The sequence below is a fragment of the Phyllosticta citriasiana genome, assembly GCF_038021145.1.
Source record: "Phyllosticta citriasiana strain CBS 120426 chromosome Unknown IWZ02scaffold_2, whole genome shotgun sequence".
In the NCBI taxonomy this organism is placed as follows: domain Eukaryota; kingdom Fungi; phylum Ascomycota; class Dothideomycetes; order Botryosphaeriales; family Phyllostictaceae; genus Phyllosticta; species Phyllosticta citriasiana.
In genome coordinates, this window is record NW_027117279.1 from 1,049,986 (window position 1) to 1,071,782 (window position 21,797).

Sequence of the window (21,797 nt, forward strand, 5' to 3'; positions counted from 1 at the left end):
ATCTCCAGTCAGATGGTTGCGTGTGTGTGTGTCTGCTCGATAGTTGGTTGGGCAGAGTCGGCTTGATTTTGGTAAGTTGGCTGGTTGGTTGCTTGGTTGGTTGGCTGGTGGGGAGAACGCTGATTGGCAAGTGCGCATGTGCTATACATGGATACAAAAGTGCAAAGAGAAAGACTGAATAAGACGTCGTCGACGCATGTGAAAGTGACGGAGGCGATCATCGCCTCTTCTTGCCACAGATTTTGAGCCAAGCAAGCACGGGAACGCACGTTGTTGCAGCACGTGTGCGAAATGTTGGGCTGAAGTCGCGGTCGAGAATGAGCCAAAGGAAAAAGATGCTCGCGCCTTGGTTGCCATGCGGATGGTAGGAGTGTTTTACTTTGACGCTTCCACAGTTGAGCCAAAAAGTCAAAGGATCAATCAGTCTGTCTGGCTTGTGCTTGTGCGAGTCAAGCCTCTCTCCTTTTGTCCTTTTGTCTATCTGCCTGATCGTCGAGTGGATGATGCGTCGGCTGGGTTTGGTAGATAGGCATTCGGCGGCTCTGCTCGATGTTAAAGGACGACCGAAACCTACCGGTATCTATTGCTGCCCAGAACCCTTTTTGAGTTGGCTTCCTGCTGATTATACATTGACCGAGAACGGCAACGATCGCGATGCGCTTGAACTTTTGAGTAAGAGAGATATGCTCACCGCGGGGCGATTTTAATGCACACTGCAAATTTTTCACGATTTTCCTTTGATGCGCAAAGTCAGCTTCAAGAGTCAGAGAAACGACTCTGCTACCATATGCAGGGGCTGGGGTTCTGCGGCTTATCGAGTCAAAAGTCTAAATTCCCTGGCCCGCTGGGCAGCAGCGGTAGCAAGTCAGCAGTTTTTTCAGGGACCATGTCTACAGTAGTTGAGCAGCGATTGATGCTGAGTCGCTCGAACCCAAATTTGTCTAGATTCTCTCACCACTTTGCCTTTTCATACTGGGTACTCTCAGGCCGGAGTTCAGACTTAGTAGTCGCATGGCTTTTTTTCCAATTTCTAGCCAGGCAACTACATAAGAGGTTTAATTTTTGAGCTTTTCTACCCTTATTTCTGACAATCTCTAATGTTAAATCTGTATAACTATAAGAGGTTATACCTTAGTCACCGGTGTAGTAAGGAAATCTTAGCTACCTTATAATCTAGGGCAAATAAGAGGGCCAAAATTAACGCAATCTCCCATCTTTGTCCCATTCTGCGCTCTTTTTTTTTTTTTTTTTTTTTTTTTTTTTTTTTTTTTGAAAGTTGTTGACGCTGAACACCGGCCTGGGAGCACAAATGACAAGCACGCAGCTCAAGCATGGCCAAGCGAGCCGCGTGTAAAAGACGTCAGTGGCCTAGGGGTTCAGTGGAAAGTCGGTTTGTTTTGCCTTCGTTCTCGATCAGTCAGTCCCCGACTTCAAGGGTCGCAAAGCTGTTGGGATGATGGGTGTTTTGGTTGTTGGCGTGCGGCGGTAGCGGTAGCGGTAGCGGCAGCGCGGCAGCCAAGCGCGGCGCGACGGGTGGGCGCGCGGACGACAGATCAGCGACAGGGAGCGGGTGCCTGCTTTCTGACGAGTGCAGATCAGGGTGGTCGAGGAAAGGGCTCTCTTGTTGCTTTTTGGTCCCAGGACCAGAAATCTTCTTTAACGAAATGACCCTTTTCAGCCAGCGACAGAAGTTGATGGACCTGCTGCTGTGGCATTGGGAAAAAAACAAGGCGCATTGCAGGAAGGCCATCCAGGTAGGCGGGCGGGCGCAGCGTGCATGTGCGAGGCGAACAACAAGTAAAAAAAAGACCGTCGTTTTGTTGACGTGCAGGTCGTGAGAAAAGAAGCAGCGGCAGCGGCAGCACCAGCGGGCGCCCTGGGAGCAGATCCTCAATATCAGAATGCCTGCAGTCGGACGGGGAAAAGTGGGCGAAGTCGTTAATGTGGATCGGGAGCGGCTGATGGGCTGAAGACCCCCCCGAACGACCTGAGCCTGACTCGGCGGGAACTCTCGACGACCTGATGAAGATGCAACGTTTGCCGTCATTGACCTTTTTTTTTTTTTTTTTTTTTTTTCCAAAAAAAATGGATGACAGACGCAATGAGCTATTTTGGGTGTCTTTGTTTACGTGCGTCTGTGGATATGGGTGTGCTGGCGGCAGTTCCGGGGCGGCAACAGCAGAGGAGAGCTGAGAGTTTGGTGCAATGTTGCGTTGCGTCGCATGGCCATGTGTCTTGGGCGACACCAAAAATTGAGTGTCACGCTGGAAATGGAGCTAGACAGTGTTGTGAGACTTGCTTGGCCAGCGGCGGCGCCACACGAGGGCCGGCGGGAGCCCGACAGACGAACAAAGTGTGGCGACGCGGTGGCACGGCAGCGTCCCAGTGGCCAGGAGAGCTTAACCAGTGTTTTGGAGACGCCCTGTGAAGGCGGCAGGCGCCTGTCGCACTCAGCCATTTTGCTGGAGCGGCAGCCGGCTCCTTCGAGAAAGAGGCCCGCCATCGATGGAAAGCCTGAACCACCACCGTCGAATGGAACTGGAAAATGGAAGGACGCAGAAGAAGAAGGAGAAGGATGCCGACTCGGCGGCCGAGGAACCGGACCACGGCAAAATCTATTGTTGTCGGAGTGACGTGCGGCTATCAAAAGAACACGTCGAGAAATGACGATGAGAATCGACAAGAGCTACAAACATCATGTACGCGCGTTGCAGCCACAGTCATCTCGCTGTCCAGAGCCTCATGGGCCAGGGTGGGTCTCGAGAGAGCCGTTTCAGGCATCTTGCAAGCTGGGGCTAGTCATGTTTGAACGGGATCCCATTGTCAGCGGCGAGTTGCTCTGGTCTGCTAAATTGGGAAAGCAGAGCAGACGTGAGTCTATAATTGGGGTTGCAGAAAGGTGGCTCCCGGTGCTGGGGTTCTCTCCTGAAGATCTGCCGCAAGCGCGTGTGGATCCGGTTCCCGTTCAACGCCCGACAGACGACATGACGGGTTGGTGGTTAGTAGTATGGCATGGCAGGCGACTGCTGCACCACCACGACACAGAGATGCAGCGTACAGAACGGGTTACAGCAGCATCCCACGAGTGTGCCCGGGCGGCGGGCGGGAAAGGGGGGCGCGCTCCGGATGGCCAAGGAACTGGAGAGCCAAGAACGCGGCGGCAACCCCTGGCCGGGATTCCAGGATACCTGAACAGCCAGCCTCAAGCCTCAAGCCTCGAGCTTTGCTTGCTCTCCCTCGATGCCAGCCCAGGTCAGGTCAGGTTAGGTTTGATTCACTCACCCACGTCATGTGACGGTAGCCCCTGTCGCTGTCTGTCGTTCCTTGTCGTTGAAACAGGCTGGACTATGACGATGGGGGTCTCCGTTTCGGAGGGGTGCGGCCGAAGGCGAAGGGGTCGACGGGTCATGCGGAACCGCCAGCTCAGCCCGGATTCAGGCCGATGCGAAATCTGCCTTCTTGAAGCTGAAGAGCACTGAGATCCAACAGGTCGACGTAATCAGCCCTGGGAGCCCCCCCTTTTGCGCGCGCCAACCCTCCGCTGCCCAGGGTGGATGCTCGGATCGTCGTCTAAACAGCAGTGTTTCAAGCCCGGCCTCGTGCCCGATATTGGCTGAGCTGGGTGCGGTGCTGGAGATGCGGCTCGACGTCGGCTCCCTTGATGTTGGGATAGAGGCTTGAACAAAAAAGCTGCCGTCGCATGGCATGGCATGGCATGGCAGGGCAGGGCGGATGGCAGCGAGCTGGCCGCCGGACATGGGCATGTGTGGTTGCGCAGGGTTCCGCAGGGTTATTGGATCATGGCCTCACTCTGCGTGGGCTTGACTCGGCGGCCACATGTGGCGCCATGCCTGTTCCTGACATCCATCCCATCCATCCCATCCCATCCCATGAGCATCCGTTCTCGTCGCCATAGCGCTGCCTTACGAGCCGCCGCGGTTCGCAGAGAGCGCCTTGCCTCTCGAGCTGGGCTGAATGCGCGAGTACGTCACGGGTTCTAGAAGCCGGCCTCGGGATCAGTACATGGCTGCCATCAGCACCCAGCTCAGCGCACAGCAGCAGCTCGCACAACAGCGGGTCCGCGTCAACCTTCTCACAGGGATCATGGAACGATTCGAAGAAGCTGAAGCCTCGTCGTCATGGCCAATCGAATACCTACCGCCGGGACGTGCACACCAACCTGAACGAAAGCCACTCGTGCACAGCCCGTGCTGGCCGCGGGATGCCATGAAGCCTCTCATGTTGGCGCAGCACAGAGCGTCGTTCAACTGCCTACCATGAAAAACACTCAGCGCCGCCCGCCCCGTATTCCTTCCGGCAGGCAGCTCGTCATAACTCGATGGTTTCAACAATCCAACCGCCGTGGCATCTGGAGCCCTGTGAGCCCTCAGCCCTTTTTTTTTTTTTTTTTTTTTTTCCCTTTCCTTTCCTTTCTTGCCCTGTCGACCAGATAGGTATATAGACCCCCGGACTGCCTCTCCCTGTCCCCCAGCCAAACCAGCCATCCTCGACGCCTCAAGACGAGCATACCCTTCCCTGACTCTTCGCACACAAATAATAAACACGCCCAACACGCCTTCTCGCCCACTCGTCCAAACAACCAACCTCTCAACGCCTTAATATTTAATACCTCTCGCGCCAACCTCTCCTCCACGTCCATCATGTCTGTCGCCGCATTCACCTCCAACTCTATCAACCACCGCGTTGCCCGCACCTCTCTGCCCTCTCGCTCCGTCAAAGGCCAGCAGTCCATCATGGCCCGCGCAGATCCCGACCCGGGCAACAGCCGCGACCCCTACGGCTCCTAAGAAATTTGTCAGAATGCTCCCCACCAAAGCATACACCAATCTTGGACAATGGACTGACAGTTGCGCAGAATAATCCTTCACGGGCACCAAACAAGCCCGCCTACCATTAGCGGCTTAGGCCCAGCTACACGGCACACCGACGGCGCATCATTCGCTACAACTTTACTTTTTTAATTTTTTGGGCTCCGAATCACCATTCGATATTACGCCTTCTTGGACGACGACACCATTATAAAACACTTGCATTTGGCGGCGCTTTTTGGATTTGATGGGAAGCATTATTCTTTGGACGACCTCGTTGCGACACGATCGCCTGCATAGCGTGGAGTTTTTTGTTTTCTTGGGAATAATAGACGGAGAATAGATAGATGGCCGCCTCGCGGCAGGACACGAACTTGTTGGATTTGGGATCTTTTTTAGATCGGGACATAGATTGGTTCTTTGGGGTTCTAGAGCGGGTTGGTGTTGTACTTTATTGTTTTGTTTTGGGACGTGGAACGTTTTTGTTGGAGAGTGGAGTCGCTTCGAAGAATAATATGGAGATCACACATCCCCTGCCGTCTCATCATGCATCTGCCAGCCTGCCCAAGTGATCCGTACTGGTCCCCACTGACCCTTGTAACCTGTCCCGTGCAATCACAGCCCTCTCTATCTCTCAGCGCGTAGTCTATTCGCACCCAACACGATGATGCACTGCCGTGTTGGTCCTCAGGTCTCGCCCCAGCGACAAAATTCTCCGCGCGGCTCGCGAGCTGCCTGTTGGCAATCCTGCAAACCCTGTTGCATCTGCCGCGACAACGGTCCCTTGACAGCCTGCGGCTCTGAAAATGCTCCTGGAGCTGGGGCTGATCGCATCATTGCGCGCCTCAGTCGCCTAACGTCACGTTTCGTCTTTGCAAACATCCGGATCCGTGTCGACGCGCGAACATCTCGCGCCCCGCAAATGGCGAGAGCGAGAGTCATGAGGCCGACACCAACTGCTCGAGGCTGCAGGCCAAGGGTTGGATGGGTTTTTGCAGGCTAGACGGCGCCTTTGTGCTCCTCATTCAAGGGCAAACTCTTACGTGATGGGAATCCCACCAAGCCCTTCCCGTTGGCCAACCCTCGACGCTATTCGCTCTCTCATCTGTATACTCGGGCGGCATGGCCTTCTTTTTGGGCGAACGCCTTACGAATCCTGGCATCGAACCGCGTTCGTGCGCTGCAAAGTGCGCCCTCGATCTCTTCTTCCCCACATGATGTGCGCCGCATCCGCACCCGACCCTCGCACGAGTGGAGTTGGACCGTTTTTCAAAAGCTTGGGTTTTCGCTGTCGCTGAGCAGCGTCTGTGGGCTTTGCCGGAGCAGTCTTGTGCTTTGCCTTGTTGACAGAAGGTCCCTTGTTGCCCAGCTTGTCCGCTTTCGTCACAGGGTCCTCGTAGCTTCCATTCCCTCCAACGTCACGGTCGAACTCGGTGGCTTGACGCGCGCGTCACCTGGGTCTCCTAATCTGCCGCTCAGTTTCCAACGCCTACACACGACAGGGAACCTCCCAAAGCACTCAAACATCCAGTCCTCTGACATCTACAAACATGGTTGGCGATATTCGTCACTCGACTGACGGCCAAGGCTCTGCTGCGCGCGCTATGTCGCATGGCCGCGGCGGCGCAGGTGCGTTTTCTCATCTCACTTCTGCCCTTTGCGCCCTTGTCGACGCAGAGATGTCTGCATTGCGGCGTCGATAAGCATCATGGTTGCGACCTTCGGGTCAGCCGATGCCGCAGACATGTCGACTAGAGCGAGCGAACGCGCAATTCGTTTTGCATCGAGATAATCCATCGGCCGAGACTGACGCAGGCGCTCTCTTCACAGGCAACATTGCGCAGGGAGACCGACGCTCCTCCATGTCCAAGCCCGAAGACCTCGTCACCCCGACCATCAAGTCGCAGCTGTACACGACGGGCCGCGGCGGCAGCGGCAACATGGCCAAAAACGACCCAGCTCACCCCGAGATTGCGCGCGCTGCCCAAGATGTTGAGGCGCCTGCTCACGCTCACCGTGAAACCGAGGGCAACTTTCACTTTGGCCGCGGTGGCGCCGCCAACGTCACAAAGTTGACAGACGACGAGGCGCTGGAGGCCAAGCGCCACAACGAGCAGCGCACTAGTGGTGAGCTCGAGCGTGAGAGGGCGGCGCATGGGGGCGAAAGAGAAGACGTGAGGGGCTTGGGAGACAAGGCGAGGGACCTGCTCGGCAAGATCGGAGGCAAAAAGTGAGCATCTTGCGTCACACCCGCTTCACGGTGCTGATGGTGCACGGCGTAGGGCTGGCTATTCTGAGGTCTAAGGATCTGTCGAGTCTATGGTTTTGCGGACTTTACTATTCTCGGGCTTTTGATACCTTTGACTGCGTTCTGGTCTCGGTTTTAGGGCCTCTTGTGGCCGAGTTTCTTTGCTTTCAACTCCAAAAATTACTGCTTCTACAAAGGCTTTGTTACTTCACGGTTATACCTGTGGCTGAGTCATTTCTTTTGACAATCGCTGTGTCTCGTTTGTGCTTTGAAGAGAAACGCCAAGTCGACATTCTCTGGGTCGTCGAAGAGTCAATATTTTACCGAGTGTGACTACGTCTACCTGAGCCTAATTCAAAGAATCAAGTGACAGAGATAATTCTTCGAGACTTGGGGTCCACCACAGGTCAATCCGACTATCGTCAGGCGGAGGCATCTCTGCCAGAAGTTTTAAACGGTGAACAGGGACGCCAATCCTCTCGAGCGTTTCTGCAAGCTCCCTCTGACCACTACCCATGGGCTCATCTCGAACACAAACACCCACATCGGCGGCAAGCAATGCCTCTAGATCGGTGCACGAATCGCCAACGTAAATCACTAACTCGTCGCCACCAAATTTGTGGGGGATTGGCATGCGTTCCAGTTTATCTTGGCTGGTTCTGATGCCCTTTTCCCCAGACTTCGTCAGTCGACCCGACGAGCCCTCGAAGCCATCGAGACCCTCAAACTCATTGGCAGAAATGTCAATGTTCTGCATGGTACGGCGCAGCACATCTGCATTCATGAGTGTCGACTGCAACGTCTTGGTCTCGTAGGCAGCATGAAGCAGTGCCTCGCGGATGAAGGTGGCGCTCCAGTTCACGCTCAAAATGCTAATCTTGCCACGCAAGATTCCCTCGTTGCCCTCGTTTCTAAAGAGCAAGTTCTCCCACCCCTTGCGCAGCTGCAATTGGCCGCTCCCAACGGCTTTGGCTGCCCCCTGGGACACGGTGTCGGCAGTGATGCCTGTAAACAAGCCGGCGTCTTCAACACGCCGGACGCTGCGCAAATCGACGTCCTCGAGGCTGGTGAGCCATGCCTTTTCTTCGGCAATGGTGGTGCGTTCGCTGGAAGAGGGGCGATAGGCTTTAACATGGGCGTCGAGATCATCGACGTATGCTTTCACAATGTCGTCCCAAGACGACGATGGCGGAGCGGCATCTTTGACGGCGTGCTCTGCGCTTATTTGGCCAAGAAAATGCAGCGTGTCTTTGGCTGTGAGAGTGCCATCCCAGTCGAGGATCAAATGGATTGGCAAAGGAGCGAAGGCCATGTGAAGGCGGTGGAACAGAGCGGCGGAGCTCGGTGAAGAGGAAGAAGGTTGTTGAATTCGTGTAACGACTCGGGGCAAGCGGAGAAGAGACGGAGCCGCTCGGCCTCGAGCTGGACAGACGCGATTGATGGTTCTCGCAGAGGGAACGAGCAGCATGAAGCAAGCCGCGACGAGATCTTGAAGCCGACCACTGATGCGGCTCCGCGATCCGATCCGACTGGGATGCCCGCGTCGTTCCGAAAATTACTCGTGCCGACTGTTACGTGTGCGAAATTAGCCAATCATGGCTCGAATAGGTTACAAACATGGCACACGGGCGGCCAGATCCTGAATCAGAAGTCCAATACATCATTGATGGGCGCAACCAGCCAATCAGGGCGCCGCAGATTGCCAAAGCGTAATCGAGCCTTTGCCGAGGGCATTCCGGGTGTTCTTGAAGGAACATCTCTCCCGTGACGATTGCCTACTCTTTACTCCTCCAAGACCGCTTCTCCCTCTCCTCCAGCAGGCTTGGTCCCCACGCATACTACCTTCTTCACCATGGCGACCACGAGAGCATTGGCACGACTGTCCAGGAGCGCGAGTAAGTGTCTTGATGACGTCCCCTTCTCTGCATTACCCTCTCTTCCATTCGCCGGCCGTCCTCGACTCCCCCGCGTCCGGCCCACACAATACCTCAACCGCCACAATGCTAACTGATGGCCCTCCTGTGCAGCCGCGACTCCTGTCTCCAGCGTCTGGAAGCGCGGCATGGCCTCGGTCGTGCCCGAATCCAAGACCAGCACCGTCAGCGACCCCAAGCCTTCACCCGACGCGAAGATCAAGACGTTCCACATCTACCGATGGAATCCAGACGAGCCGACGTCCAAGCCGCGCATGCAGACGTACACACTGGATCTAAAAAAGACGGGACCCATGATGCTTGACGCCCTGATTCGCATCAAGAACGAGATCGACCCAACCTTGACCTTTCGCCGCTCGTGCCGTGAGGGTATCTGCGGATCCTGCGCCATGAACATTGATGGTGTCAACACTCTCGCCTGTCTTTGTATGTCCCATCTTCGCAGGTTTAGTCCTAGTGTCGCCTATGGAGACTAATGTTGCCCCAGGCCGTATTCCCACCGAGACGGCCCAGCCCTCGCGCATCTACCCTCTGCCGCACACCTACGTCGTCAAGGACCTCGTGCCTGACCTGACGCAATTCTACAAGCAATACCGCAGCATCAAGCCGTACCTGCAGCGCGACACGCCGCCCCCCGATGGACGTGAGCATCGGCAATCCAAGGCAGACCGCCGCAAGCTCGACGGCCTTTACGAGTGTATTCTTTGCGCCTGCTGCAGCACGTCGTGCCCCTCGTACTGGTGGAATTCTGAGGAGTACCTGGGCCCCGCCATCCTACTTCAGAGCTACCGCTGGATTGCCGACAGCCGTGACGAGCGCACCGCCGCCCGCAAGGACGCCCTCAACAATAGCATGAGCTTGTACCGCTGCCACACCATTCTCAACTGCTCGAGGACGTGTCCCAAGGGCCTTAACCCTGCATTGGCAATTGCTGAGATTAAGAAGAGTATGGCCTTCACCTAAGGAAAAAATATCGAAAAAGGTGGTCGTGCTACGAATGGGAGCGTGAGGGCGGGGAGCGAGTTCGGCACTACCAGACAGGGTTGACGAAGAAGAAGAATAGTCGTGATGCTTTGGGCATTTTCTGGACATTTCGAATAACAGGCACGCAGTCGGCCGTCATTGTAGATTTGAGGGGGTCGCTTTCTCCGTTGATACACAGAGTGACTGGAGGGACCGGCAGACTGCGTCTTGGAGCCTTTTTTTTTCGCACTGTTTGCAAGATCTTTTTATGATGACATTCCAAACACTTCTGAAGTCGTGTTCCTTCCTGTTTTGATTCCATTTGACCTTTTCTAGTCGCCTTCAATGGTACTCTGAAATTTGTCAACATCGCAACCGCAAAGACTGAATAGGTTTAGAGGAGCATAGCGCTTCGATATTCTCGTCGATTTTTCGCCACGATATGTCAGCCGTCACGCGTGCGTACCTCACCAAGGCCTTAGTTCTACAAAAGACGTCTCGCGAGGATCTCAGTCTCAACCAAAAAAGATCCAATTCAACAGATGGTCAGAGCGGAAGCCATCGAGGTACATGCAACTGACGAAAACCTAGGACTCGTAAAATTCAAAACCAGCAGCTCTTGAACAGACAGTCGGCTATTCAATCGCTGCCCGTCCACCCACCCATCATGCCCTCGTTTGACGACGCTGCTGCTCCTCCTCCGTACCGTCGTCTTATTCCTTCGGATTGATTCTAATCAGGTTACTCCCGCCGTGTGAAGCCTCTGTCTGTGTATCCACCCACTACTGACAACAACCAGCGAGGGACCACTTACCGCAAAAGCCATGTATACGAGTGGTAAATCACACGTAGAGAGGAAATTCAAAACATGAACGTGGTAGGGGAGAAGGAACTATCCGGCCGGCCTGGCCCAGAGCACGTACAGTAGTAGTGGTGCATGGGAGCATTCGAAAGCTTTGGATCATCTGAAAGAAAGGGTGACGGGGACCCAGCGTTCGCTCAAGCCCTACTACTTCACGGAGCCCTCGGGATGAGTGCGGATGGATAAGTTTTGAACCATCAAACCACCAACCACACTTCATGTGGTACGTGAGCCACGTGCTTGGAACGTTCCTCTGTCGAGACTTCTCTTATCCAAAAGCGAAACCAGATACATCAATAATGCCTCCTCTCCTTTTCCTACACATATCCTCCTTTACGACACTCACTCACTCCGCCCTCTGCTCCCTTAAAAGCTCATTACAAAAACCTCACTCAAAAAAAAAAAAAAAAAATCCAAAAAGAGCGAGAGTCAAGTTGAGAAGAAAGACTAGTGACCGAATTGATTTGCTATTGACTACTAACTACCCACTCAGCCTACAGACCGAAGAACTACCTAAGATAGGCAGGCATCGCATGAGACGAAATTGACCCACCCAGACGACTTCGACTGGAGAGAAAGAAAGAAGGAAAGAGAGGAGAGGCAGAACGAAGGAACCAAAACCACCCCCCACTTCACAACCAACACCCTCCTTAATGACCCAAATCATACATGGTCAGCTTGTTCAGATCCAGCTCCTCCACCCGAGCCTTAGGCTTTGGGGCCGGCGGATCGGCGTCGTCGTCGCCAGCGGAAGCCTTGTCTATACTCTTGCACTTCTTCTTTTTCTTCTTCTTTTTGCTATCGCCACCATCACCATCACCATTCTCGCCTTCCCCGTCTTCTTCCTCTTCACCCTCGCTGCTGTCGTCTTTCTCGCTCGGGCTCGGCAGCAACCTGCGGTTCTCATCGGCGTCACTGTCGCTGTCACTCGCGTCGTCGCGTTGATAGCTCCGTGGCGCTTCGTCCTCTTCCTCTTCCTCTTGGTCGGATCCGCCGTTCTGATGACCATCCTTGTATCCGTTCTCTTCATTCTCGGGCTCTTGCTCGGGCTCCTTTTCATTCTCCTGCTCCTTCTCATTCTCATGCTCATGCTCATGCTCATGCTCAGGCTCAGGATCAAGCTCCTGCTCCTCCTTTTCGTCGAGCTCTTCACCGAAAAAGTGGCGCCACAAGCCCTCATTGATGCAACGGAGATCTGCCTCAGTGCGGATGATATGACCTGCCTCCACTCTCTCATTGTCACCCACGCTGTCGGGGGACAATCCCAAAGTGAGGTCGATTTGCTGTTCAGGAGGAGGGTCGGGTGACGTAGGAGTGCTTCCAACGTTGGAACGGTTGATGGCGGTGAAGCCGTGACTGTGATACTGATGGTGGTTGCCAGTGCTGATGGCGGTGGAGCCATGAGCTTGATGCCGCTGGTTGTGGTCGATAGGGATGGTACAATCGTTGCAACCGCCGCCATGACGCTCCTGGCCGGTAGGGCAGACGGCGCCACAGTCGGTGTCAAGCTCCATGGGCACGGTATCACGTTTGCTTCCATCAGGACCGCCGCGACCATCGTCGTCCTCATTCCTCGACGGCACGAGCGGACGATGAGCAGAAGCACCCCCGCGCCAGTGACACATGACTTTGCTGCGATATCCAGCCAACAAGTGTTCAACCATCTCGCCATTGTCGGCGGCAACCTGCCTCTCCGGGTCGCCTTCCTTGCTCGCATGATACTCCTTGCGGATCCAACGCGCGACAGTGTTGGAGTGGACGTTGGCCCAGCGGCCGCCGATGCCCGCAAACTCGTCGGCCTCGAGAAGGTCCCTAAGCAGCTTAAATGGCCAGATTTCGTTGTCGGCCTTCAGGAGTGGGGCGCCCGACGCCAAAGGTGATCCAACGGGCCACTTGAAGACGAAGACGTCACCTGCGCGGTCGCCCAAGCGCACCGTTGGCTGCCCATTGACTTCCTCTGCCATGCGGATCAGGCTAGTCAGGGGGTGAAGGCTACCAACCAAGAGCTCGGTCTCGTTTGAAAGGTTGGGATGGGTGAACCTGTCAAGTGCGGACTCCGCGGGGCCAACCTCCTGAAGTCGCCGCATGCCGTTGGTGCGGACTGCAGACGGCAGGTCGACGCAGCGGGTGTCGCCAGCCATGCCCTTAGCATTCATGGTCTTGGAGAAACGACAAAAATGTTCGATGCGCGCCGAAGCCTCAACCTTGGCCGCGAGCGTCGTGAGCATCCAGCCGTCCCAGCGGCGGATGTCGAAAAAGGAATCAGTGTTGCCCATCTCGAAAAGAACCTGGAGCGGCCAAATGACTGATGTATCGAGAGAGAACGGGAGTTTATGCGACCTGAAATGGGCAAGATCAGCCGGTGATGGTCGGGCAGTCCCCTTTCTGTAGCCCGGGAAGAGAAACTGAAGGTCTCCATCAGGGGCATCGTTGACAAAATGCATACCGCCCTCGTCCGAGTCCTGCTCTGGAATGGAGCTCGGCTCATCAAGGTTGCCATCCATCAAACGGACCCAGGGGACCTGAAGCGGTAATCCAGGTTGCTTTGCTTCGGATGCATCCTCTCCTTCCTCTGAGCAAGTCTGCTCGAAGTCCGCGCAGCCAGTCTCCACCCACAAAGACGCAATGACCTTCTTCAGCAGCAACGCAAGGACGCGTTGCCTTGGGATGGTCGGGACCATGCCGCCCCACCATCCTCCAACCTTGACCGACTGTTCTGTCTCAATGTTCAGGAGCGATTCCTCCAGGCCAAGATCGCAGACCGTGTCATGAGCAGGAGCATGTTTTTCTTCGCATTCCTTGGAGCAGAAAAGGACGCAGCAATCTGTGCCCAAGCAGAGTCGCAGGTCGCCTTCCAGTTCTTGGCGTAATATCCTTATCCTTTCACGCAACTGTGGAATCGTGAGGTCCAGGTATTGCCTACCCTGGGGCTGTGCAGGGAGAGAAGACGACTGCTCCAAGCGGGGAGATGGCGAATGTATCGAAAGCGGAGGCGAATGCTCCATCGGGGGGGAAGAGAATTCCAGAGGAGGCGGACGGGGCGAAGGAGGGGAAGACGAAAGCTCCAAAGGGGGAGACGAATGTACCGAACGAGGGGACGAGTGCTCCGGCGGGGGAGACGAATGCACCGAAAAGAGCGGCGAATGCTCCAACGTGGGAGTCGAGTGTTCCAGAGGCAGCGGAAGGGGCGCAGAAGGAGGAATGAGTGCCTCAACCACATGGGGATAAAGACTGTCCCTTCTGTCTTCTTCCAAGTCTGGCGTTGGATTGTCACCAGCCTCAGGAAAACCAAGTGACTCTGGTGGGGGACGGCCCTCCTCGAAGGCATTTCGGCCAGGCTCAGGGGTTTTGTGCTCTTCCGGTGGAGACCTGGGACTGTCCATGATCATCTCCTCTAGTTCATCCGGGTGTGAGACTGGGTGGCTTGCGAGGCTCTCATGAGGCCGAGGAGTTCCGGATCCTCCAGCGTTCATGTTGGCATAGTATCTGCCAGGCCTCACAGGTGGAGACTTGACAACTCTAAGAGCGTCCTCACCTTCAGCCGGAGGAGACCTGGTCTTGCCAGGCGTCGATATATCGATGGGAGGATCCGATTCCGGATAGAGGTCGGATTTGTGCTGGCGTGGATTGGGAGGGGGGAGCCAATCATCACTAATATGGAGGAGAGACCCGCAGCCTTCGCACGAATTACACGAGAAATCTTTGCGGTCCTTCCTCGACCAAACGAAGAATCCGTTCTCATCGACAAACGCAAGCGGGGCCATCTCCCCTTCAGCTAAGTTGACCTGTAAGTACAGTCGGGGAACCTTGTTTCTGACGACAGGGTGTCCGTCCGAGCTGCGAATGGCGGCGAGGCGAATAGAGTCGAAGTTCTCTAGCACAAACTGCTCCAGCTCGGGACGAAGCTCCTCGAAGTTTGCTGTCGTCACGCTGTGAGTATCCCAAGGATACTGCTCGCGAGGAATTGTCGTAAAAGTCGACTTCATCAAGCCTCGCAAGAGATTGTCCTCCATCATTGCCTGGTCGCGAGGAAGTTCGATCAGGCCCTTGTTGCGAAGCTCCACCATGTAGTCATCTTCCTCCTTGAAAATGTCGAAGATATGGTCGAGAATGTGATTCTGCAGGTCGAGAAAGTAGTCCTGCTGAACGCCTGTCACGCAGTGATGTTCAGTCGCTAGGTTGATCATGTTCAAGGCGCTCTGCAAGGCACCGCCACCGCACTTGAACAAGGCGTAGGCCAGTCGGTAGTAGCCGCAGAGAATGACGTATCTTGCTTGGGGAAAGTCACCATCGGTATGCTTTGGCTTGTTTGCTTTCCGCACTGCAAGGTCGGCAAGCGGCTGTGCCAACCAGCGAGCCTCTTCGCCAGCGATCTCGCCGTTCGCGCATCCGGTCGTCCATGCGTCTCCCTCTGCCTTGGCCATCACCCACATGGAGCAATACCTCCGAATGCAAAGTCGGAGGTAGTTTCCCTCGACATCCTTTGCCCATTTGCCGCCCGAGATGGCGCGCCAGCAGTCGAATGTGGCGAGAGCGGGATGGCCGAGTATAATCAGACAAAGAGCGCGATTGAGGAAGGCATACGGGTGGCCAGGAGCCTCCGACCGCAGGACTCCAGTGTAGGTTTCGTAAGCTTCCCACACGCGACCATTTGCAAGGTCGACGTTTGCTGACCGTAGCTTTAGCCCTATTGTTCAGACGACGTGTAAGTGTTTGCCAAACCCGGACGGAGATCTTTTTAGATGTCCTGGCTTACCGGCCTCATAAAGTTTGGTCATCGTAAGATTGCTGAAGTGCTAATATGAAGAGAATGCTGGTACTGTGTAGAAGCGTGATGCAAAGAGTAGAAGCAGATGCAGCTTGAGGGGACGGGTTTGACATTGCTCACCGCGTGTGACTTCCACGCAGGATCGCCGAGCAGGTCGGCGGGTGCAAAAGGGGCACTCGAGAAGGCGCAAGCCGTACTCGGCGCTTGAATCCTCATCCAGAACTTCGCGGAACGTTTACAAACAAAGTCGGCAAGTGCTGATCTAACAGGATTGTTTGCAGCTCCAAGTAGAACCGTAATGAAGCAGGGTGCCCATCGGTCTGTTGTTTTCTCATTTTGAAGTGAACAGGGGGCCTTCGGCGGACAGCTCAGGAGGAAGACAGATGATGGCAAGTGGTGATTGATTCCCAGCTAGCTTCTGTACCTCAATGACAATCAAAAGGGACAGAACACTGTTTCTGCGATCAAAGGATGCTGTCAAGGAGGGGAAGGGTGACAAAGTGAAGCACAAAGACTTGCAAAAGACAGGAGGGTTCAAGATCCAAAAGCTGACATACCTTGAATCTGAATGACCAGTATGAATTTTCATCGTTGCGAATGCTCCCAATTCGACAATTTTCCATCTAGGATTTACGGCGAGGCCCATATCCAACGATTGATCTATGGTGCCAATATCCAGTCCGTCTTTACCGACTAATTACTACACCACGCTATGCCGCTATTCACCGGACCATATCGAGTCCATCAATGCTACCGTAGCAGAAGTCAGAGCAACGAGAGACGAGTGCCGCCCAAGCTCCACCGCTCTAGTTAAGGGACGCTTGCTCAGCAAACACACTCTGAAAAAAGGAAGTGAAAGAAAGGTTCCGCGGACCATAAGTGTCAGGAAAATCAGGATAGAAAGTGAAAAATGTCAAACGACTGTCTAAGCCAACGCCTCTACATGACTGAGCAATGCGTCTGGGCCCGCAAAAACGCCTGCGTGAAGAAGGACTGCATGGCATGGTAGTGAAACAAGATGCCGCCCAAAACCGCCACATGCCAGATGTTGTGGCTGCCGCCCACGTAATCAAAAACACCCGGGAACCAGCGCTCGGGAATCTTGGCCGCGTACAGCACAGCCCCAGTCAGATATACGAGCAGGCTCTTGGTGATGGGAGCGTAAAAGTATGCTGCCCAAAACAGCCCTCGGGTGTAGATGAGCTGAGCAACAGGCAGCAGGCCTGTGGCGGAGAGGGAGACGTAAAACGAAACGCGTGCCCAGGCCATGTCGGCGCGGTTGAAAGTTGGGTGCCAAGGAAGGATGACGCCGCCAATACCCAAGGCGCAAGTGGTGAGAAGATAGGTCCAGCGGGAAATGGGCTCGCAGTAGAATGCCGTGTATTCGGTGGTCATGATGGATGCGGCGACGAGGAGCGAGATGCCCGTGTAGTCGACACAGGCAAAGCGTTCCATGATTCGTTGCTCGCTGATGCTGGACATGGTGTGCCACATGGTGCTGCAGACCAGGCACTTGCAGGCGGCGAAGAAGAAGACGGCGGCGATGGCAATGTCGGACTTTGTGCTCATGTGGAAGTGCACCGAGGTCGGATAAAAGTAAAAGGCAATGGAAAGGACGATCAACAGGCCGATGGCGTGCGACCAAATGTTGAAGAACTCGTTGGAAATGGTAAAGACGGAGCGCACGCAGTCGAGCTTGCCCTCGTGGAAGCGGTACCCGCGCAGGATGTGCGGGTTGACGCGCCAGGGATCTGGCAGATCTTCGTATTTGATGAGGCCGTGTTCCTTTGCTCTTGCCAGGGCGCGCGCGACGGTGTGCTCCACACTCTCTCTCATGTGCGCTTTTGCGCGGCGCGCTGCCTCCATACCCTCGCCTACCACCTCCATTGCCCTTCCTTTTGCATCGTCCATTCGCCTTTTGCCCGAGTCGTAAACATGGTGAGCGACAGCGCCGATACCGGCATCTCGCATGGCATATGTCCGAGCCTCAAATTCGGCGAGGGTGGATTCGAGAAGGCGCACACCCTCTTGTACTTTTTGCTCCATGGTCTCCTTTCGTGCCAATGCATCGTTGTACGTGCCTTCGAGGGTGGATACGAGGATGTTGGCGCGGCGCTTGCCGGCATCGAGGACGTCGTCGCGAACATTTGAACACGAATCGCGGACGGCGCGGAGGGTTGAATGGGCAGATTCTATTCCGGCGTCTATCTTGAGTTGTCCGTATGATTCGATAAAATCAAGTCGACAACCCAATTCAGTCAGGAAGCGGTCCAACTTTTAGAGATGGTTAGTCTACGAATGGAAAACAAGGGACGGATAGAGACGCACCAGAGCTTGCACATTGTCCTCCATGGACCATGTGCGGACATGGTAGGAGGAGTGGCGGCGGCGGCGAAGCTCGTCTCTCCTGGTTGATATGGACGAGGTGGTGCTGAAGACGGGCTCCTCGTAGGACTCGGTCATGACGGCGGTGCCAGTGCAAGCCATGATGGACGACGCAAGAGAACAAGCAGTGGGGGAGCAAGAGAAGCGAAGGACGAGAGGATTGGACAGTGGGGCGGAGGCGTGGTAAAATTATACGTCAGCTCCCAACCCCCGGTCGTTTGAGGTGTAGATGCTCCGAAGACGGCGGAGCAGACTAAAAGATGTGTGCGAAAGGAGGAGGCGAGGAACGGAGAGTTGAGAGCGCTAGCGGAAAGAGGAGGAGAGAGAGAGAGAGAGAGAGAGAGAGAGAGAGAGAGAGGAATGTCACGGAGGGACAAAGAGAGGAGGGGCTAGTATGTACATGCACACATGGACGTAGGGAGAGACGGTGATTGAGAGAGAGTGGATGGAGGGTTTGAGAAGATGTTTCCAAGCACGGGCAGAGAAGCAGGGTGCTGGGTGGACGCGGTGCGGTGCGGTGCGGTGGTTCCGCGGCGGGTGCGACGGGCGGCGGGTGGGCGGGACGAGGGAAGGGAAGCTGATGACCAACAAGACGCCTCTCCGCATCCCACGCCTTTTTTGCCACCACCACCACCTCCTCCACCACCTCCTCCTCCTCCTCCTCCTCCTCAGCCTTGTCTCGTCTAGCCAAGCGCTTTGTGCATGTAACCATCGCCCTTATCAAGCACCCACCTGCGTGGCCTGGCTCGGCGAGTAGCCCTCTGCTTGACACATTCGTTCCGTTCCCTCAGCCGCCTTCGCTCCGAACTGCTTTTCCGAGCAGAAACACTTACTGTTGCCAAGCTCTCCTAATACAACTGCCCTGCTACTGCTCGAACCGAGCTCCAATATATTTATTGCCCATTGTCTTCCGTCCGCGCACGGCTTCCCTCCGCTTCATGCTGCGTGCTCTCCTTTCCGCGCTTTGCTCTGCATGCAGCCTTTCGCTGAGCCCCCTGGCCTTTTCTCGTCTCTTGATCTACCCAGGATCCGCAACGTGGAGGATCAAGTCGCATCACCATCTCTGCCGCAAAGCCGACTTTGATGAGCAGCGTGACCATGGGCGTCAGTGCGGTCCATGGAAGCTAAATCACTCAAATCTGTTTGACCATCACAGCTTTGATGAACGCTTGTCTGCCTTGGCCCCAAGACATGTAGTGACCCGTCTTGGTAAGAAACATCAAACTCCCTGTAATCCCGTCATCGTGGACGAATCGTCTTCGGATGAATGTCAACCGCCCATAGAGTATCACCTTGAGAATCTACAACTCTTTGAGAGCCACGATAGAATAAACTCTGGCACTCCCTTTATCGAACGATCGACTTCTGTGCTGTATTAAATTTTGTCCTTGAACATGGCCAATCTGACCGGCCTGTCTCGTCCATGGTCGAGGCAGACATATGTTGAGCAAACAAACGCTGCGCACCACAGCCAAAACACACACAAAAAAAGACCAACACTCTGTCTCTCGCCCATACTTGACCTTACAACCTCATAAATCGACCTTTCCAACCTATTGAGAATTCAACGCCCTTCAGCGCATTCCTGCATCCAGCCATGCACGCACCATGCAGCCAATCAGCCAGCGCCTCGGCAGGGCCCGAAGCCGCAGCGGCCGCCTTTCCCACCGCCTCGACCACACCTCCAACACTCGGACGCCCAACACCAAGCAGCAGCAGTAAAACCATTACTCCCACGACCGCCATCATGGAGTCATCCGACATCATAACCAGCCCGGATCTGCAATCCGTGCTCGACGCCGCCAACGCCGCGCGCACTACGGCCGAATCCATCCTCACGCTGCTCTCCTCGCACGCCGCCGCCGCCGCCGCCGCCAACACGCGCCAGGCCAGCAGCGGCGACCACCTGCCGCTGGACGACGACGCGGCGGCGCAGCTGCAGCAGCAGACGCTGTCGACGGCGCAAAAGGAGCTGCACGCGCACCTGGCCCACGTGCGTCACCTGAACCGCAAGGCGCTGCTCAGCACGCGCAGCGAGAAGCAGGCCACGGCCGCCGCCCGCTCCACAATCGACACGCTGCACCTGCAGCTGCAGAACCTGGTCTACGAGCAGCGCCACCTGCGCAGCGAGATTGCCGCCTGCGAGGCCTACCCGCACCCGTACCTCGCCCTGCCGTTGATCCCCGAGGACGACTTTTTGGCCATGGACGCGCATGCCGAGGTCGCGGCGAGGGCGCGCGAGCTCGAGGATAGCGGCGATATGGTCGCCCGTGAGGAGGTTGTCATGGAGGCGCGGATTGGCCATGAGCTGGCGGTGCGCATGGAGCTCGAGGAGAAAAGGCAGGGTCTGCTGAGGAGGAAGCAGGAGCTGGTGGCGGAGAACAACAAGAGGAGGGAGGACTTGGCGCGCTTGGATGGCAGCTTGGAGAGGTTTATCGAGGTGAGTTGTGGCAGAATGTCTCGTGTCTGAATGGTTGCTAATCCGTGTGCTACGCAGGCTGCCAAACCAATCGAGCAGACGTTCCAAAAGGAGTATTAGGAGTCTCAAAATGAGGAATCCGCCTCTCCACCGGCGGATAGGCGCGAACGTACAACGGCAAAGGCGAAACGGAGTCGAGGAAGGCGGGGCAAAGGGTCTACTTCTTCTCTTTTGGCACAAAATCGGGGTTCTATTACAAGGAGTCGGAGAAGGTCAGAGAAAAAAAGAATTGCTCCATACCCATGAGCAAGGGAAATCGGGTTAGGTGCATGGCATCGAATGGTATGCAAGAGAGCTGCGGCATAGATCCTTTTTTTTTTTTTTTTTCCCCTCATTCATTGATTCAAAAGATACCCAGTAGTACAATGCAACGATCAATCTTTCAATTGTCAGTGGTACATGGGTTGTCTACAACATCTTTTTCCAAGTTTTCATTCTGCGCTGTCCATCTCCCATCACTTCACACAAAAAAAGAGCAAGTACACTAAGGTGCCGTCCTTTCAGAAATTCCATTACTCACTGAACACCTGCCACCAACCAAACTCGTCCCAACAACCCTCACACCTCCGGTTTCACCACACCCTCTCTCAACAGCAAAACCAAAAAAAAAAGGCAAAACGTACAACAGCCGGGATTCGCTGCTGGTCACCCACGCAACTACTAATCGGCCGCAAGGTAGCTTATCTATGGAAGAGCGGACGGGGTTCCGAGTTTTCTACCTGCTATGGTCGTACGTGAAATTTCATGCTAGCATTAAAGTTTATGACTAACATGCGCTAGGGGCATGATTAATTGATTGATTAATTGATTAATTAATTAATTAATTAATTAATTAATTAATTAATTAATTATTTTACGTCTTACTAGAGCTATAGGCTATCTAAGATGGAGCTATCTATAGGGGATCCTACGTACGTTTATAAGGTAAGTAGGGATGCCCGGCTAAAGGATCTTATATAATAAGGCGCGATTCTTAGTATAATATTAGTATAGGGTAGGTATAGACGGATAGTTTATCTAGGCTCTTTTTAGGTAAGGGGGGGCTAAGGACTAGCCTTCCTACTATTATCTAAGTAGATAGGTAGTATAGAGTAAGAGTAAGGAAAGGAAGGGGGATAGGGAGAAGGTATACATAGAAAAGTAAATATAGTATAGGGTGGTAGGTAAGGTAGATTATATATATACTCTACTATAGTATTCTAGTACTATCCCTAATAGCACTATTCTTAGTTAGTATTATATAATACCTTTCTTAGCACCTATAAAGGTAAAAAAAGTAGGTAAGGTTTTTAACTAGTAGCATCTATCTTCTAGCTAACTAGTATAGTT

At 54.6% G+C, this 21,797-nt stretch overlaps 9 protein-coding genes across 9 annotated transcripts; 5 read left to right on the plus strand and 4 right to left on the minus strand.

Annotated features, from left to right (window-relative positions):
- Nucleotides 1-1,257: 1,257 nt before the first annotated feature.
- IWZ02DRAFT_129121 (uncharacterized protein) lies at nucleotides 1,258-2,081 on the minus strand. Its single transcript, XM_066761604.1, has one exon. The coding sequence runs from the start codon at nucleotides 2,045-2,047 to the stop codon at nucleotides 1,418-1,420; it is 630 nt and encodes a 209-aa protein (XP_066626099.1). The 5' UTR covers nucleotides 2,048-2,081; the 3' UTR covers nucleotides 1,258-1,417.
- Nucleotides 2,082-2,737: 656 nt separating this feature from the next.
- On the plus strand, nucleotides 2,738-3,722 carry IWZ02DRAFT_441946 (uncharacterized protein). The gene has a single exon (XM_066766937.1). It carries the CDS (start codon nucleotides 2,802-2,804, stop codon nucleotides 3,477-3,479), a length of 678 nt encoding a protein of 225 aa, XP_066626100.1. The 5' UTR covers nucleotides 2,738-2,801; the 3' UTR covers nucleotides 3,480-3,722.
- Nucleotides 3,723-6,379: 2,657 nt separating this feature from the next.
- Nucleotides 6,380-7,063, plus strand: IWZ02DRAFT_371174 (uncharacterized protein; the record flags this gene model as incomplete). The annotated part of the gene is made up of 2 exons (XM_066764542.1): nucleotides 6,380-6,458; nucleotides 6,660-7,063. 2 exons carry the CDS (start codon nucleotides 6,380-6,382, stop codon nucleotides 7,061-7,063), a joined length of 483 nt encoding a protein of 160 aa, XP_066626101.1.
- A 363-nt stretch (nucleotides 7,064-7,426) lies between these two features.
- IWZ02DRAFT_370991 (uncharacterized protein) lies at nucleotides 7,427-8,389 on the minus strand (the record flags this gene model as incomplete). Its single annotated transcript, XM_066764534.1, has 2 exons — nucleotides 7,427-7,798; nucleotides 7,850-8,389. The coding sequence occupies 2 exons, from the start codon at nucleotides 8,387-8,389 to the stop codon at nucleotides 7,427-7,429; spliced, it is 912 nt and encodes a 303-aa protein (XP_066626102.1).
- Nucleotides 8,390-9,027: 638 nt separating this feature from the next.
- Nucleotides 9,028-10,008, plus strand: IWZ02DRAFT_129156 (succinate dehydrogenase iron-sulfur protein). The gene is made up of 2 exons (XM_066761605.1): nucleotides 9,028-9,437; nucleotides 9,499-10,008. The coding sequence occupies exons 1-2, from the start codon at nucleotides 9,140-9,142 to the stop codon at nucleotides 9,972-9,974; spliced, it is 774 nt and encodes a 257-aa protein (XP_066626103.1). The 5' UTR covers nucleotides 9,028-9,139; the 3' UTR covers nucleotides 9,975-10,008.
- A 1,478-nt stretch (nucleotides 10,009-11,486) lies between these two features.
- On the minus strand, nucleotides 11,487-15,614 carry IWZ02DRAFT_429958 (uncharacterized protein; the record flags this gene model as incomplete). The annotated part of the gene is made up of 2 exons (XM_066766024.1): nucleotides 11,487-15,523; nucleotides 15,593-15,614. The coding sequence occupies 2 exons, from the start codon at nucleotides 15,612-15,614 to the stop codon at nucleotides 11,487-11,489; spliced, it is 4,059 nt and encodes a 1,352-aa protein (XP_066626104.1).
- A 782-nt stretch (nucleotides 15,615-16,396) lies between these two features.
- Nucleotides 16,397-18,234, minus strand: IWZ02DRAFT_129167 (hemolysin-III related-domain-containing protein). The gene is made up of 2 exons (XM_066761606.1): nucleotides 17,933-18,234; nucleotides 16,397-17,878 (listed from the first exon to the last, which is right to left on the minus strand). The coding sequence occupies exons 1-2, from the start codon at nucleotides 18,089-18,091 to the stop codon at nucleotides 16,544-16,546; spliced, it is 1,494 nt and encodes a 497-aa protein (XP_066626105.1). The 5' UTR covers nucleotides 18,092-18,234; the 3' UTR covers nucleotides 16,397-16,543.
- A 387-nt stretch (nucleotides 18,235-18,621) lies between these two features.
- On the plus strand, nucleotides 18,622-19,368 carry IWZ02DRAFT_511355 (uncharacterized protein; the record flags this gene model as incomplete). The annotated part of the gene is made up of 1 exon (XM_066770531.1): nucleotides 18,622-19,368. A coding segment is annotated over one exon (747 nt), but the record flags the coding sequence as incomplete, so codon positions are not given.
- Nucleotides 19,369-19,677: 309 nt separating this feature from the next.
- IWZ02DRAFT_441958 (Fms-interacting protein-domain-containing protein) lies at nucleotides 19,678-20,795 on the plus strand. The gene is made up of 2 exons (XM_066766938.1): nucleotides 19,678-20,429; nucleotides 20,487-20,795. The coding sequence occupies exons 1-2, from the start codon at nucleotides 19,737-19,739 to the stop codon at nucleotides 20,526-20,528; spliced, it is 735 nt and encodes a 244-aa protein (XP_066626107.1). The 5' UTR covers nucleotides 19,678-19,736; the 3' UTR covers nucleotides 20,529-20,795.
- Nucleotides 20,796-21,797: the final 1,002 nt, after the last annotated feature.

Bases quoted from the DNA above. Each gene is read 5' to 3' on its own strand.
- IWZ02DRAFT_129121 (XM_066761604.1), bottom strand. From the start codon at position 2,047: ATGACGGCAAACGTTGCATCTTCATCAGGTCGTCGAGAGTTCCCGCCG.
- IWZ02DRAFT_441946 (XM_066766937.1), top strand. From the start codon at position 2,802: ATGTTTGAACGGGATCCCATTGTCAGCGGCGAGTTGCTCTGGTCTGCT.
- IWZ02DRAFT_129156 (XM_066761605.1), top strand. From the start codon at position 9,140: ATGGCCTCGGTCGTGCCCGAATCCAAGACCAGCACCGTCAGCGACCCC. The intron at 9,438-9,498 runs GTATGTCCCATC...ATGTTGCCCCAG, and splicing joins CAACACTCTCGCCTGTCTTT to GCCGTATTCCCACCGAGACG.
- IWZ02DRAFT_129167 (XM_066761606.1), bottom strand. From the start codon at position 18,091: ATGGCTTGCACTGGCACCGCCGTCATGACCGAGTCCTACGAGGAGCCC. The intron at 17,879-17,932 runs GTGCGTCTCTAT...CATCTCTAAAAG, and splicing joins AGGACAATGTGCAAGCTCTG to TTGGACCGCTTCCTGACTGA.
- IWZ02DRAFT_441958 (XM_066766938.1), top strand. From the start codon at position 19,737: ATGGAGTCATCCGACATCATAACCAGCCCGGATCTGCAATCCGTGCTC. The intron at 20,430-20,486 runs GTGAGTTGTGGC...TGTGCTACGCAG, and splicing joins GCTTGGAGAGGTTTATCGAG to GCTGCCAAACCAATCGAGCA.